Source organism: Hevea brasiliensis, chromosome 14 (genome assembly GCF_030052815.1).
Source record: "Hevea brasiliensis isolate MT/VB/25A 57/8 chromosome 14, ASM3005281v1, whole genome shotgun sequence".
NCBI lineage: Eukaryota > Viridiplantae > Streptophyta > Magnoliopsida > Malpighiales > Euphorbiaceae > Hevea > Hevea brasiliensis.
The window spans coordinates 90459483-90476730 of NC_079506.1; the positions used below are offsets into that span (position 1 = coordinate 90459483).

General features: G+C 35.9%; 1 protein-coding gene and 1 pseudogene across 1 annotated transcript; both read left to right on the forward strand.

The window, feature by feature from the left end:
* Positions 1-213: 213 nt before the first annotated feature.
* LOC110643002 (peroxidase P7) lies at positions 214-1811 on the forward strand. The gene is made up of 4 exons (XM_058133855.1): positions 214-583; positions 653-844; positions 965-1130; positions 1271-1811. The coding sequence occupies exons 1-4, from the start codon at positions 377-379 to the stop codon at positions 1654-1656; spliced, it is 951 nt and encodes a 316-aa protein (XP_057989838.1). The 5' UTR covers positions 214-376; the 3' UTR covers positions 1657-1811.
* Positions 1812-8858: 7047 nt separating this feature from the next.
* Positions 8859-10853, forward strand: LOC131173099 (pentatricopeptide repeat-containing protein At4g02750-like; annotated as a pseudogene).
* Positions 10854-17248: the final 6395 nt, after the last annotated feature.

Genomic DNA, 17248 nt, shown 5'->3' on the forward strand with positions numbered 1-17248 from the left:
AGATTTTTTAGATTAAAAAGAATTACAAGATTCTTTCCAGGACCACTCAAATCAATACAGTATTTCTTTTCATTCGTTTGTCTCCTATTGGGATTCGAATTTTAAAATTTATCGCCTTGGAAGGGACTCTAGTAATTCTGAGCTGTCCCTTCTAATTACTATCTTAATTTTACCTTCAATTCAGGGAATTTGACAGTGTTAATGGTCTATGATATCATTACTAGATTACGAAAAGATGCCGCAACTATATGAAATTTATTAAGTCCTTTTCATCTTAATTATTGGACTATACTTGACTCAATACTTGGTTTTTCTTGGGGTTATAAAGCAATTAATGTTTTATCAGTAGTTCAATATCAGTATAACAGACATTTTCATGGCTTTTCAGAACTTTCTGTTGCTCTTTTTGGTTGCTGCTTGTGCATTTGCTGTTGCTTATGGCAAGCTATCCGTGAATTATTACTCATCTACGTGCCCGAAAGCTTTGTCTATTATTCAGGCAGGAGTTGCAGCAGCAATAAAAAATGAAACTCGCATGGGGGCATCTCTGCTCAGAATGCATTTTCATGACTGCTTTGTTAACGTGAGCATGCATGTGTATTTTATGTACTCAGATTATCTGATCATACTACTAATGTCATAATCGTTACAGGGCTGTGACGGATCGATCCTGTTAGATGATAATGCCACCTTCATTGGGGAGAAAACTGCTGTTCCGAACAATAACTCAATTAGAGGATTTAATGTTATTGATGACATTAAAGCTAAGGTAGAAAAAGCTTGTCCTGGTGTTGTGTCTTGTGCTGATATTATTGCCCTTGTAGCTCGAGACTCGGTTGTTCATGTAAGTTCCATATATTGAGCTTATACAAGTAGTTAATTTCTTGAATTTGTGATCTGGCATCGGTTTTAACTTGTTAGAGTAGATACTTTAATTGGGTAGATTTTTTTGTAACATATGCAGTTGGGGGGTCCTTCCTGGGAGGTTGGTTTGGGAAGAAGAGATTCGCTCACTGCAAGCAGGGCACTTGCAAATACCTCTATACCTCCACCTACGTCTAATCTGAGTGCTCTCATAACAAGCTTCTCTGCACAGGGGCTCTCTTTGAAGAACATGGTGGCTCTTTCAGGTGAAGTTTTGATTAGCCTTCCATGAATTTACATAAAAACTTTCAAGAAGTATTGCTAAAAATGCTAATTAAAACTTAAAACTATTATACATCCTGAAATTTCAACAAGAAACTTAATAAATTGCTTATCTGGATGGCAGGTTCACACACCATAGGCTTGTCCAGGTGCACATCATTTCGAGGGCACATCTACAACAGTTCGAATATTGATCCCTCCTTTGCCAAATCATTGCGGCAGATTTGCCCCAGAAGGGGGAAGGACAATGTTCTTGAACCCCTAGATCGCCAAACTCCAACCTGTTTTGATAATCTGTACTACAAGAACCTGCTGCAAGGGAAGGGTCTTCTCCATTCAGATCAAGAACTCTTCAATGGCAGTTCAGCTGATTCCCTTGTTAGAAGATATGCAAGTAATCCTTACGAGTTTTTCAAAGACTTTGCCAAAGCTATGGTTAAGATGAGCAACATTAAACCCCTCACAGGAAGCCAGGGAGAGGTAAGAAAAAATTGCAGAAAAGTGAACTGAAAGTCCTTTGGCTGGCAGTTGGGGATCAAATGTATGAATAGTATCAATAAATATTATTTGAAGCATGTAGCAGCCAGCCCTTTCCTCAGGAAATTCTCTGCCATGTATAAATGTGGGAATCAAAAGTTTCTACTGCATTAGTGCGATTCTAAGAATTTGTTCTCCATAATTGTGTAATGACTATCGTCTGCATAGAGAAAGGCATACTCTCTTTTCTACTCAAGAATTAACATTTCTCCACGCACGTTAGACTACAACAGCCAGGATCAAGCACTTAAATTGTATATTGGGTTAGGCGCTCATCAGTCATTACACAAGAATTTATCAACTAAACCACTCTCAACTATACAGAGAAAATTCCAGGTTTAGGGTGCCTTGTTTGCTCACCTAGGACTATACTTCAATTAACATTCATTCAATCCAAGTCATCAATTGAAGCAACTTCCTCCTTTGGAAGCTCAAAAGCATCAATTTCTGCAAAGTAAGATCTTTGCTGCTCAATAAAATCCTGTGGCAGGCCATGGTTGGCAACATCTTCCTTAGGGGTAGTCTCGCGTTGCTTCGGCAATAACAGGAGGAGAGGTTGAAATTAAACAAAGACAACTGTTAAATATGGACCCTTTATTAGGTGCAGACAAGAAGTTCGTTTTAAACAGAGAATATCACTATCTGACATAATTTGATGCAACACAGAACAGAACACTAATAAAATTCAACTCTAATTCAAATTGTTAATTTGTTACCAACTAAGTCTCAGTTTCAGAAAAGAACACAGATTGATTCTTTTTAAGATGAAGACATTTTGCAAGCTAGAAAGTGATATGAAAGCTCACCAACTAAGCAGGATTAAACCTGATTACACTCATAGAAGAGGAAATGTAAGCGTCTCAAAAGCAACTTCCCAGTGGCAAAGATAGATGAAACTTTGAGGGGCCTGACTTGCTTTAAGACGAAAAGGACACGTGTATGTATATATTGTATTATATAAGTAATTCATTCTAAACTAATAAAAAAAAATTATCACATATTTGAGTTAATTTAGATATTTTTACATACAATGATGTAAAAGAATTATTTTCTAAGTTATAGTTGAAAACAAAAACACTTACATATTTGAAATTTTTAAATACACTTTGATTAATTAAATTAGACATTTCAATGTCCACTATAAAAGTCATGTCATTAATTAAGAACTATACTATTTATCTTAATATGTTTTTCAAATTAGATGCACAGCCAGAGAACAAACTAAGGCGGATATTTTGCTATACATCTCTATTAAGGGCCCATAAATTAATAGGTTAATATTAGTGAGCTATAACTTTTTCTAAAGGTTATATACATATACTTTTTTTTTAAATCATATGCATTAAGACTAAGAATGTGTTTCATATAAGATTAAAAAATCAAGGATTAAATGTTACCATTATAAGTTTTAACCTCTAAAGAGGATAATTATTAATATAGTCCCCGAAGTTAACATTTAACCCCTCAAGAAAGTATAAACATTAATTAGATTAAAAATTAACCAAGTCTCTTTAAGTATCAAATAACATTAATGAGGAGGTTAAAAGTTACAAGGTTAATAATTACCCCTTGTTAACCTCATAAGTGGGGAGTACTCTGATCTTCACGTGGCTCTCACTGCAGCTGGCGGTTATGCAAGAGTGAATTAACACTAGTTCCTAGGAATATAGCCGTAAGTTTTGAGGTTGAAATCAACTAAAGCATGGAGCCATGCCAATAGATACCACACTTTGCAGGTGCATTAAGCACAAATAAATCAGTCAACATAAACTGGGATACACAAGAAATTCTTCTCATGAAATTTTCATGATAAGCAACTTATAGTAATTTGATTAATAATGGTAAAAAGGCACTTAATGACAGAGATAAAATGAGAAGTTGCAATAGAAAAAATGGTGTGAGAATATAGACAAAAAAAAAAAATTTCCAAACCTTTTTGTAAGGCACTGTGCAGGATTTGGATAGCCTGGTAACTCCACCTTCATTCATTTCATCCCTACATAAGGCAAGACCGGAATATTTGGTTCCACCGATCTTGAAAATTTCCAGTGATAGAATTGGCAAAGAAGTAAATAGCAAACCAAAGACAAAGCAACATATTGTTGTATGTGGTTAAATAAAATGGCACTATTCTATATTCATTACAAGAGAATGCTGTTAAGCAGAAAATTCTACTCCAATTGCTAACTGTTCTGATGATTAGAAGCCGTTATCATCATTTTCAAGGCTTTTAATATTTGTATTCAACCAGTTAGGAAGTCAAAGAACTCAAGAAAATCTGGACAGATGATCTACCAATAAATCAATCCTTAATAAGCTACAACATCAATTCAAATCTGAGAAAGCAAAAGGAGAAAGAAGAAAGAATAAATGAAATGAATTAAAAGTTAAACCTTGTTTAAGCTTTGTTGGCCATTTTTATTCCTTCAGCTTGTACTTGCCAATATTGAAAGGGAGAACAAAACCCATTTGAGATAGTAGAACACAGAAACTAAAAAAAATCTCAAATAGACTAACACTATCAAAGTCTAGTTCATAAGTACTTCAAAAGTTTTAAGCTCTCAGTTCACAATTCATTACAAGTTGCTCAAAGCCACTACTCATCAAGACATCAACATCCCAAAAAGCCTATAAAGAGCCAAAATTCAAAGACCCATTTCACCAAGTGAGACTACTTGCTTCTTAAGATTGAGCATCCCATTAGACTCCATAAAATGAATGCCATATGATACTTTTCTCATCACCCTGAAATACGATTTACCATAAATATATGATGACCACTAGTTTCGCATGATCAGTACTTCCATTTTCATATCAAAACTACACAGATTCATCCTTCCACTACTCAGTTGCTTGGGTGGGGGGGAAAAGTGTAGGAAAGACAAGAAAGAAAGTGAGGAATGCTTACCTAGTAAACTGATTCTTTACCGCGGAAAAGCAACTTATGGGCATAGTAACGGCCTTCCCTTTACTCTTCCTCTTATCTACTGATTGTCTCCGACTGTAAACTGAACATGGCTCAGAAACCTTATGACTAGCAGTACCTAACCTCAGATCACAAAACGCATTCATCAGGGCAAAAATTGAAACATAAATACAGAGAGCAAGGCAAAGTGAACAACAGATTCTAGAAACTGACAATCTAAAACCAGCATGGCATAATTTCAAAATTCGTTTGTATCTCAAATATCCAGACCCTGGAAACAGACCATCCAATTTCAAACACGACTTGGAACTACAATTTTCTACTAAACAATACCCAAAAGAGTATGAATTAAACAATAATGGTTTAAACGTATAATTCCCAATGCAACAAATCCATTACCCATAGCTATTATCCACATTGCACACTACAGACACATCAAATAACACATATCAAACACGATTCGTAGAAGAAAATCATGCCCCATTACCAAAACCCAAAAGCTTAGTAATGCGGGCCAAATAAGCAACAAAACAAACAAATAACTCAACTCAAAATCAGAAATCCCAATTGAGAACCACCCACAAATTAAACTCCAAAACAAATAAAAGAACAGCAAAATTACCAGCAACAGAAGAAGTTTATGAAGCCCGAGAAGGCGTGGAAGTAGTTGTAAGCAAAACGATATTAGGGTTTAACAGGTGGTTGTCGATATGTCCAGTGGCGGCGGATCCAGTAGTTGAATTCGCGTGGGTTTCGCTTTGTTTGGTAGTGTGAGTGTTTGTGGGTAAGAGCTTACTGGGTTTGATAAGAGAAGAGGAGTTTTTGGTGGATGATGATGAAGATAGAGATGGTTTATAGAATCGGTGAAGTTAGTGCAATCTGATAGCCGCTTTCTACTACTTCTTCTGCTCCTTTTAGCTTCCATTGTTGTCTTCATTTACTTGCTTCCCATTACAGAAGAGAACAAGAATAAGCCAAGTACTTGTTTCTGTTGCATACAGAGATTAGAGAGAGTGGAAAAGAAGCTTAGATTTTTGTCTTGGCGGGAAAATCCCGCGTTCTTCTGGTGGACCGTTTCGGACTCTGGATATTTCCTCTTCTTCTTCTTCTTCTTCTTCCATCAGGAGCAACGAGCTCTGGGTTGGCTAGTTATAGAGAATAGAAATGGGTTCCAAACACCAAAACCATAGCCCACCTCTGGGTCAGGGTTTCGTTTCATCTTAAGATCCGGCCCAGGTAAATTCGCGGGTTCTACTTCTTCATTCCGAGTACAATGCGCTCGCTTTTTCTTTTTTTTTTTTTTCATATATTTTTTCGGTGACTCACGCGATTCTCGACCAAAATCCAATGGCTGCACTGGTTTGGTCGGCATATTATATTTATGTATTTTTCACATTTTTTATTGTAATTAATTTTAAATTATATATATATATATATGTCCTTAATTGAATTCCACACTTTTACCTAAAGGTGCTTTTACCTAAAGGTGCTTTTAAAAATTCATCCTTATGTCCTTAATTGAAATCCACACAAGACAACCTTTAACTATTGTATTGTCCATCCAAATTCATCGTTAATTCATCCATATTCATATAGCTTCTGATTTCTTATTAAAATTGATGAGTAAGGTTGAGTTCATGTTGAGGGAAAAGTTAGTAATTATTGTCTCTTAGAGAGAGAATTCTCTCCTATTTGGATTATCATTCTTTCTTTCTCTAGGACAATCGAATCGGTTTTTTTTTTTTTCTCTAGGGGCCTTTCTCTTCTCTTTGAGCAGAGGAGGGTCCTCCCCTTCCCTTGATTTGGAGGTGGGCAGCCCTTCTCTACCTCATAGTTAGGGTGTTCATTCTCCTTTTGTCTTGAGTAGCAGATTGTGGCTATTCAATGAAGAACATCTTGTGATCGATTTTGTTGTGTTTTGGAGGTAGCTTCTGTTGGAGCACAAAGTTGAAGCCTTTGGTTCCCGAGAGAGGCAACCGATGGGGATTAAATTACAATGGGGATAGGTTCTAGTTGTTGTCTAGCTCCCCCATTGAAGATTGACTCTGCTTTCTTCTATTTGTAAGTGGCCTAATGTTTTGTAGTACCGGTGCTTGGGCTAAAAGGGACTCACTATTTTCTTGGGTGATAGAGAAGAGGTGACTTAGCTATTAGAGTGTTTATTTTTTATTTGATCTGAATGCTTGTGATGTTTGCATATCTGTGCTTTTGGGTGTGGCTTGGGCTATGTTGTTTCCCTTGCTTTCTGCTATTTGGCGATACTGGTGATTTTGGTTGTGCTTTGGGTACTTCTCTAAGTTTACTAGTGATGCTACTGTAATGAGGCTAGGGTGAAGGAATATGTGGATCATTTGGTTGGAGTTTAGTTTTTGTAGTCTTTCTTCAGAGCTAATAATAGGTTTGATGGCTTGTATTTTATTGTTTTGAATTTAGAAACATAGCCTACCTCCTTTTTCTTTAAATTAATGAAAATATATTTTCAGTTAAAAAAAAATAAAGGTTGAGTTCATGTAATTATAGGAAAAGGATAAATAGTCTATTATGATCAAAAACCATGTCCAATTAAATGGGATTCAAATTTTTTAATTTTATTTTTAATTACTAAAATTTCACTGTAGACTATGACTAGTTTATATATGTAACAAAGACATATAGCACATTATTAATAGGTCATATATTTTTTTGAAATTCGTATAAAGTTTTTTAGAAAAAAATTCTTATAAAGTTGATAATTAGGTATTATGTGATTGGGAGTAAGTAGGCTAAATAAGTAGAACTTACTGAAAAGCGGAGATAAATGTCTTATTTATTTTACATTATCAAATCAACTTTTCGATAAGTACATCATTCTACTTCCCTTGCGTAAGGAAAATAACTTACTCAAATAGAACTTAATAAGTTACACTTTCTCTAGTTAAGTGCAGTACAATTTACTAATTTCTCTTTTAATTTGTTACGCTTTAATAAATTATTTTATAGATATTATTTTTTTTTTATGATTTGTGAGTAAATTACTTCTTGATAAAGAAGCCTCTTGAAAGTATACTTCTTGATAAGTATACTTTTTATAAAGTAGAGTATTTTAAATTAAATAATACCTTAATTATATGATATCTAAGAATAAATCTACTTAGTATTATTTGTTGATTAATAAAATAAATTCGCCTTATAATTAAAATTTTAATTTATTTAATTTAAATTTAAAATCTCATAATTTAATTAAAATATTCTAACATCACTAAAATATTACTAAAGTAAATTTTATTTGTAATTAAAGTTTTAATTATACTATAATTTTTTAATGATATTACAGTCAAAAAAAGTGAAAATTTGTTGGCTGAAAGACCAATTAGATACATAAATGCACCTACCGATAATTGAATAAGACTCCATTACACCAACCACTCTCTGGCTCCTTGATTTGAATCCAAATCCAATGGCTCACCAATTAGAAAATCAAGAAATCAAGATTCAAGAATAACAGTGACAAAACCAGGAAACTGAGGATTGAGGGGAGCCTCTAGTTTAAGGTTCCAGTGTTCCAAGAAAAAGGTGAAAGCACTAAACCAAGGGGCGAAAAAGAAAGATGATAACAGAGCTACGCACATGTTTCAACATCTTCCTTGTCCATTATAAATACCAATCCTCCCCTTGCTTGCCACTTCCACCCACTCAATCCATCTCTAGTTCATTTTCTAGACATCTGTTACAGCTTCATCAAGAAAGAATTCAAGAAAATGGAGGCATTTCAATCCTGGGTTTCAGAGCACAAGCTTACCAGCATTGGTCAGTAACAAGAATATTAATTATACTAACTCATTTCTTTTTATCATATAAGAACCTTATCATTGCATGCATGATGTGTGTTGGGTATTGCAGGAGCACTGTGGGCAACAGCAGTTGGAGGATCACTGGCTTATACACGTACAAAAACTCCTCTAAAGCCAAGTCTCAGGCTTATCCATGCCAGGTATATATATTTTATATTTATATAGTCTTTGTTCTGCCAGGTTTTTGCCTCAAATACTTGTATTTTAGTGGGTTTGTTGATGTTGCAGGATGCATGCACAAGCCTTGACACTTGCAGTGCTCTCAAGTGCAGCAATCTATCATTACTATGAGAAGAAGCAAGGAGAGAATAATGCTGCTGCTGCTTCTGGAGCTACCAACTCTCTGCCTAACTAAACGATAACAAGTCTGCTCTACTATTTTATGTTAATCTTGAGGGGGTTTTGCTTTACAAATTAAAATGATCTGTATTGACCTGGGATTTGCTTTGGCTGTTGGTGCCTGGGTTAATCATATAGTTAATACTAATATGATTAAGTTTTTCTCTTTGCTATTTCCATGTTGGATGTGTATATCATTGGCTTCTGGTTATTCAATAATCATGTTGAAATCATTTTTAAAATTGTAATTATGTTGAATTTAAATTATAATTAAATTAAATAAAAAATAATGCTTTTAAAATAAAATTTTCATAATTAAATCTTTAATGTAGTATGAACTAATGATTCTGTAGGCTGCAGCACCACCTAGCTGTAGCACCAACCGCCTATCTCTCTCTCTGCCGCTGCACCCTCGAGATTGAGAAGCTCGTACCTTAAAATCATTGCAACGATTAACTTGATTATTGAATTGACGATTAAGACATATGGTTTTGGTTTGAATATGAATTATCATCATCACGGTTATGGTGTCTTGATTCTTATCATCAAGTAAGCTTCGTTGTCTTCGCCATTTAAATCCCTTCTTCCCTTCTTTTGCGAAACAGAATCCATCAAGCTTCAAGAATCGCATTCCCGTTTCCATCACTGGAAATTCGAAGCTGAGGGTAATCGTTTACGATACATATGGCTGTAGCACAAAGATAAGTGGTCTGGGCCGTCATGGCAATGTCAAATAAGCGAGGAATTTGTTCGATGAAATGCCTCACCTGGACATCCTTTCTTAAGCTTCGATGATTATTGCTTATTTGAAAAGCAATGATCTTCTCCAAGCTGAGAGGATTTTTTGGGCAACGCTAGAAAGAAATGCTGTTGTTGATTCTGCAACGATCAGTGGTTATGTCAAGGCTGGTCAGCTCGATTATGCTCGTGAAGCTTTTGTTCATATGGTGGAGAGAAATGTGTTTTCTTGGACCAGTTTGGTTTCTAGGTATTTCATGATTGGGGAAGTTGATGAGGCTCTTTAGCTTTTCCATCAAATTCCTGACTAGAACGTGGTCTCCTGGACTATTGTGGTTGTGGGTTTTGCTCAAAATGGTTTCATTGATCAAGCTGGTCATGTTTTTTTTATATCAAATTCCAGAGAAAAAAAAATATTTCTTGGACCGTTATGGTCAAGTCTTATGTCGAGAATGATAGAATTGATAAGTCCTTTGATCTTTTCTATCATATGCCCCAGCGGAATCTATATTCTTGGAATATTATCATTTCGGGTTGTATAAATTCTAATAGGCTAAATGAAGCCATTCAACTATTTAATTCAATGCCTCCAAGGAATGCAGTTTCTTGGACGACATTGTTCACAGGTCTGGCTTGAAATGGAATGACTAAACACGCGAAGGCATTGTTCACAGGTCTGGCTTGAAATGGAATGACCAAACACGCAAGGGCGTATTTTGATCAGATGCCTAAAAGGGCATAGAATGCTATGATCAGTTGATCACAGCATATGTTGATCAAGGCAGCTTGGTTGAAGCTAGCGAGCTCTTTAATTTGATGCCAGAAAAGAATATTGTGATTTGGAATGCGATGATTGATGGGTATGCAAGAGATGGGCCTGGAGGTGTTGCCTGAAGTACCTAATCCTTATACTTCAGTCCCATTTTGAACCAAATGAGACTACTATCATAAGTGTATTGACAACATGTTATAGCACACTGTAGCTTAATCATGCAAGATCATGGCCTAGTGATTCATCTTGGGTTTGAGCATGACGCATTTATTGCGTTGATGTCCTCTGAGCTAGCTTTATTTTTCATTAGCTTGAGGCCAAGTACGTTGTGTCATGGACTGCAATGATATTAGCTTATTCAAACCGTGGTTGTTGGTATCACGTATTACAGGTTTTGGCATGCATGCTAAGATCTAGAGCCAACCTTGATGAGATTACATTTGCTGGAGTCTTATAAACTTGTAGAGACGCAGGTGTTGTCAGAAAAGGTCAAAAGCTCTTTGATTCCATGGGTTGTGCTTGTGGTATAGATGTTAGTGTATGTGCACTGCCGCCAATATATTAGTTGCATGTGTGATCACTTAATATATGTATATACTTTATTCTTAATAAAAGGCTATTTTATCTTTAATGTTTAATTTAATTGTAATGAATATTAATTAATAAAGATAAAATTCATGGGACTTATATGCATAACAGTGAAAATTATAATGTTGTTATAATTATAAGATTCCGACTGCATTATAGTATTGTTCCAAAATGTTCCTGGTCAATGTTATATTGAGATCAAAAACTTGATGCGTCCCAACCGCAAGTGCACGGGTCGTACAAGTAGTATAGAAAAATATCGATCCCACGAGGAGTTGTGTTAATGATTGAATTTTCGATATAAAAGTTGACTAAATTGAAGTATTTATGAGATTAAGTAATGAATTAATGGGTAATGGAGTATGAAATCTAAATGTGCATATTTAATATTCCATTCAACAATGTATTAATTAAACTAAAATTGCATCAAATAGAAATAAGCAAGTTCAAATATGGCAATATTTAAAATGGCAAATGATTAAATTTGATTAGAAATTAACAATGGTAAAAAGGTGATTCCGGAGTTCGGGATTTCATATTCTAGCTATTTTGGGATTTTAAATTGGTTGTCCAATCTTATGAAACTTATGAGTTTTAAGGAGATTAATTCTTAAATCCTTTGAATTCCCTTTCGAGTGAGACAAAGAGTGCCTTAATCAAACTAATCCTACTTTCGTGGAGTTAGAATTAATTAAGACCCATTAAGCTCCTTAATTAATCTGTAAATCCTCTTAATCCTTAGCCTATTTCTAGGTCTAAGTTAATTAAGTCCAATTTCCTGATTATCTATCACAAGGCCTTCTCCTTTCGGTGCTTCAACCATGGATTAAGAACATTACTCAATGGGATCCTACATTAAGCATGTCATTAAGCATACAAGAAATGAATAAAACTCATTAAGACCACAAAATATGGATTACCCAATCAAAATCCACAAAATATCTTAAATATTACAACCCTTACTCCAGAATCAAAAGTAAACTACTCACTATCCATAATGCTTACAAGATATGATGAGTTTAAATGGAAATAAAGCTTTAATCTAAGCTAAGAAGTAAGGAATTAAATACTAGAAATGTAGAAAAATGTAAAGAAAGAAAGAAATCTGCAAATCTTAGTTGAAAATGGTGTGGAAGGTGGAAATGACTCTTCAAATTCTGCTTAGCCTCCTCCTTTCTTTCTTTGCTCCTTGCCTCCCTTCTAAAATGAGAAAATGGGACTATATATAGCATTTTTCTGACATGGAGCCCTAAAATAGTATGTTCTAGGAGGAATACATTAAGGGAATCTTCTGCCAGCTCATTAATGAACTCTTTATGGGACTGCATAAGTGGACTGCATAGTTTTCGGCTGGTTCTGGGTCACTTATGCGAAGCTGCATGACTTGGTGCATAGGTTATGCACAATTTCGTGAATCTGCATAAGGGAGGTGAGAATGTGCATAAGCTATGCAGTCTCCTTATGCACATTTCTTTGGTTACGAACAGTGTTCTTCCTCCTTATGCAGAACTGCATAGCTTATGCGGCAAGTTATGCACAGTTTGGTCTATGCATATTTTAGCTTGAAAACTTGCTTTTGGCATCTTTTTGCTGTAGAAGACACTCCTCAATGGCAAAATTCTCTTTAGTCCTTCAAAAACACCATTTTTCCTACCAAACAAAGTAAAAATTACAAATTAATCCAAAATCGACAATTATGAAAAACTAACTAATTAACTAATAAAATTAGCTAAAAATGACTAATAATCAAATAAAAATGGTTATGAAATTAAACCTAAATGATTATGCAAAATGTATGCATCAAATACCCCCAAACTCAAGCTTTTGCTTTTCCTCAAGCAAACTTTAAAATGTGGTGCAAAGTTTTTAAGGGTGCCTTATCCAAAGAGTTATGAAAATCACTCATTAAGGTAACTTAACACACCTTTAGCCATACCAACAATCCATATACCCATCCTTCAAAATGCAAAGAATTTAATGCTTATCCAAGCTTTCACCGCTTAGCCATCAAGTCAATTATCATTCAAATCCCCAAACCAACTAATCAAAAGAGAGAGTCATGCTCAAAAGGAATTCTAGGACAATTGATAACCAAAGTATCTCAACATGGAATGATAGAATTGAATGAATAGATGAATAGTTTTCCAATCCCATAGGCAAATTCTCTACTCCTATCTCCACTAATGTAGCAAGTACTATCAAGAGATCAAAGGTCTTTTTAGGGATGTAATGAGGCCATGGGGTTTAAAATGAGGCTAAGAAGAAAGATGGGTAAAAAGTATTCAAAGCATGAGAATATTTTCAATTTTTAAACATAAGGTACACTTTATTATATATATATATGTATTTTTTTATATATATATGAGAGAAGAATACACAATGAGAATTGTCAAGTGCTAGCATAGTTTACAAAACACATAAAAATGGAGGGACATTTTGATACTTTAACTTGTATTTTGTATTTTTCTTTTGATGATTGTCCCTAAAATTGCCACCCCCAAACTCATTTCTTTTGATACTTTGGGTGGATTTCTTTCATTTTGAATGGCAATAGTGAAAAGCACATATACTAGCACTTTTACAAGGTGACAAGTATTTCTTCTCCCTTTTATTGTATTTTTTTTTTTATGTACCTAATATTATGAATAATTATTCTCATGAAAAGGGTTGGAGTGTTTGGTTCATTGGCTAGGTAGTAATAAGGGTTTCAAGAAAAATTAGGGACAAAAAGGCTCAAAGGGGTTTGCAAGGATAAATTTTAGTTGGGAAAAAGGGCCAAAGGTTTAAAATGAGAAGGTTTAAATCAAAGAATGCCTAATCATCTCTCTTTTCAAGTACAAGCTGGTATTTCGCCTTGAAAGGTTTAGAAAATTTGTTCTAGGATTGGTGAGACATCATTTGACTACCTTATATCCAATAATTCCCTCTAAACACTTCCATCTCCAAATGACTAGTTGGGTGGCTTTTTGGCTAAGAAGATATAGGCAAGGGATAGACACTTCAAAACCTTGCACCTTTTAGGAAACTTTCAATCCACAAACCCAACTAAAAGGTGAGTCAAATCACTTTCATAGGCACATTTTCAATACTCAAGGGATTTGGCAAAAGATTTTAATGCATGGTGTATGATTCCTAAAATGAGTAATACATGAACTAAATGGAGGAAGCCTATTTGTATGCAATTTGTACAATTTCTAAGTGATGTATAATGTGTGTGTAAATGTGTAATGAATATGTATGTATGGATGTATATGTAAAATATTTACAATATATGTAAATGAAATGGGATGAGATGCTCTTATACTCAAAATGTGAAAAATAAAGCTAAAAATCAAAATGTGCACCCCCAAACTCAAAATTAGACATTGTCCTCAATGTCTCAAACAGTAGATATCCAAAACTCAAAGCAAATAATATTGACCAGAATTGTAAAAATAAGAACAAAAGAAAGAGTTACCAGTATGAGAATTCAAGTTAAAGGGATGCATAAGAGGCTGCACAGGTTATGCAGAGTTAAGTGCTGTCCAGAACATGTGCATAGGTAAGGTGCATAAGCCATGCGGTGCTGCATAAGAGGCAATAGATGTTGCATAGGCTATGCAGATGCTTGCATAAGGGAAATACAACTGCGATTCTGCAGTAGCGAAAGAGTTGCACAGGCTATGCAAAGTTTATGCATGAGGAAAATCATAGCTGTGCAGTGTATACAAAAAGCTGCTGCATGGGAATTTTCAAGGGGAAATCTCCAACCAGCAGAAAAGTATGGAAATATAGGCAGTATGGGCAAATATGTACAAAAAGGCAATAAGTGCAATAAAAATCAAAGAGGACTAATGTAATAGCTATTCAATAAAACTTCAAAAGAAACAATTTAAAAGAAACTAATTCGAACAAAGCAACAAAATCCAAAACAAAGTACAAATGTTTGAACATATTTACAAAGAAAAGGTCCTACAAGATTGAACAAAAGTAAACTAAACACTAATCTATGTCTATTGTTTTTCCTTTGTCCAAGGATGTTGCTAAGAAATTTGGTAGCTCACATTTGTCGAAATGATGGTGCAGGAGGAGGTGATGGAGGTGGGGGTGGCATGCCCAGAAACATCATGAGTTGCTTCACCATCTCCTTCAGTTCTTTCTGTTTGTCCCTGGTTTCCATGACAAGGTCAAATAGTTGATCATGACGATCCTTTAGTGTATCAAGACCATCACAAGCTTCCTATCCACAAAGTAGATATCATCACTAAGCTGTCGAGGTAGGTGAATAAGGCTTTAGTGTTGAATGGAGGAGGTCCGTGGATGAGGTAGGTTCACCAGTAGGAGGAATGGGTGGCAGAGGTAGTGGAGTGTCCTGAGTAGGCTGAGGGGGTGGGGTAGGGGTAGTAGGGTGCTGTGGGACTGGTGTGAAAGATTGGGTTTCTGGTTGTGCAATAGGCTCAGTTTCTGCTGCAGGGTGGCTAGTATCATCAAAATATGATAAATGAAACCCTGTTTTGGTTAAGTGTGCAGTATCAAAATAGGAAGTGTCCTCAAGTGCTGGGATTGAGTGCTCTGCAGGATTAAAGCCAAAATGCTTGGCTATGACAGTAATGAGCCCACCCAAAACAATGTCACCAATGGATTTGGTGGCAATATGCAGCACATGTTCGCAAAAGAAGTAACCTGGAGACACCTTAACTTTGTGAAATGCACACCATAACATAAATAGTTCAGATTTGCCCACAGCACCAGAACTAGTCCCTCTGCCCAATATGGTGCTAGCCATCAACCTATGAATAAACCTAAGTGCAGGGTCAAGGATTTGGGATGTTTTGGACCTACCAGCAGAGAAGGTTTGGGGTTGGTTTGTTATGATTCTCCAAAATTGGGCAGGATTCCAGATGCCCTTATTGGCTACCTCTACTCCAGTATGTGGCACTCTCCTGCATAACCAAGATCTCCAAAAATCAATTCAGCCGAAGAGTGCATAAGCAGAGTGCATAACCTATGCACTCCTGCATAACCAGAAAACAGAAAATCCCAAAAGTTGCCGAGACCTGCATAAGCAATGTGCATAGCCTATGCACTTCTGCATAACCAAAATTCTGAATTTCAAACCCTACGCGAGTGCATAAGCGAGTGCATAGCTTATGCACTTCGCATGACCACCAACCAAAATTCAAAAAATTGCGCGAGTGCATAAGCAGAGTGCATAGCTTATGCACATCTGCATGACCCAAGTTTCTGAAAAACCATTCTTGCCGAGAGATGCATAAGGGGAGTGCATAACTTATGCACTCCCGCATGACTTCGCTCCTCACCATTTCAGGGTCACCGAAACATGCATAAGGACAGTGCATAACCTATGCACTTGTGCATAAGCACTTTTCTGAAATATAAATCCTTTTGAAACACGCACAGGTTATGCATAAATCATTTTCCCCTTATGCAGTCTCCTACAACCCGATTCAAATTCATTTTCAGCAAAGACCAGTCCCATAGCACCCTACTACCCCTACCCCACCCCCTCAGCCTACTCAGGACACTCCAGCTACCTCTGCTCAGCCCATTCCTCCTACAGCTGAACCTACCTCATCCACAGCACCTCCTCCATTCAACACTAAAGCCTTATTCACCTACCTCGACAGGCTTAGTGATGATATCTACTTTGTGGATAGGAAGCTTGACAGTGGTCTTGATACACTAAAGGATCGTCATGATCAACTATTTGACCTTGTCATGGAAACCGAGGACAAACAGAAAGAATCAAGGAGATGGTGAAGCAACTCATGATGTTTACGGGCATGCCACCCCACCTCCATCACCTCCTCTGCACCATCATTTTGACAGTGACCTGCCCATTTAGCAACATCCTTGGACAAAGGAAAAACAATATACATAGATTAGTGTTTAGTTTACTTTTTTTAAATCTTTTAGGACCTTTTCTTTGTAAATATGTTCAACATTTATACTTTGTTTTGGATTTTATTGCTTTGTTCTGAATTAGTTTCTTTTAAATTCTGTTTCTTTTGAAGTTTTATTGAATAGCTATTACATTAGTCCTCTTTGATTTTTATTGCACTTATTGCCTTTTTGTACATATTTGCCCATACTCTGTCTATATTTCCATACTTTTACTGCTGGTTGTACATTTCCCCTTGCCAATTCCCCTGCAGCAGTTTTTGTATACACTGCACAGCTATGAATTTCCTCATGCATAACCTTTGCATAGCCTGTGCAACTCTTTCTGCTACTTCTGCAGAACTGCACAGGTTGTATTTCCCTTATGCAACTGTCCTGCATAGCCTATGCAACATCTATTGCCTCTTATGCAGCACCGCATGGCTTATGCACCTTACCTATGCACATGTTCTGGACAGCACTTAACTCTGC

Coding starts and splice junctions, on each gene's coding strand:
- LOC110643002 (XM_058133855.1), top strand. CDS start 377: ATGGCTTTTCAGAACTTTCTGTTGCTCTTTTTGGTTGCTGCTTGTGCA. Junction 584..652: donor TTCATGACTGCTTTGTTAAC/GTGAGCATGCAT, acceptor TAATCGTTACAG/GGCTGTGACGGATCGATCCT. Junction 1,131..1,270: donor GAACATGGTGGCTCTTTCAG/GTGAAGTTTTGA, acceptor TCTGGATGGCAG/GTTCACACACCATAGGCTTG.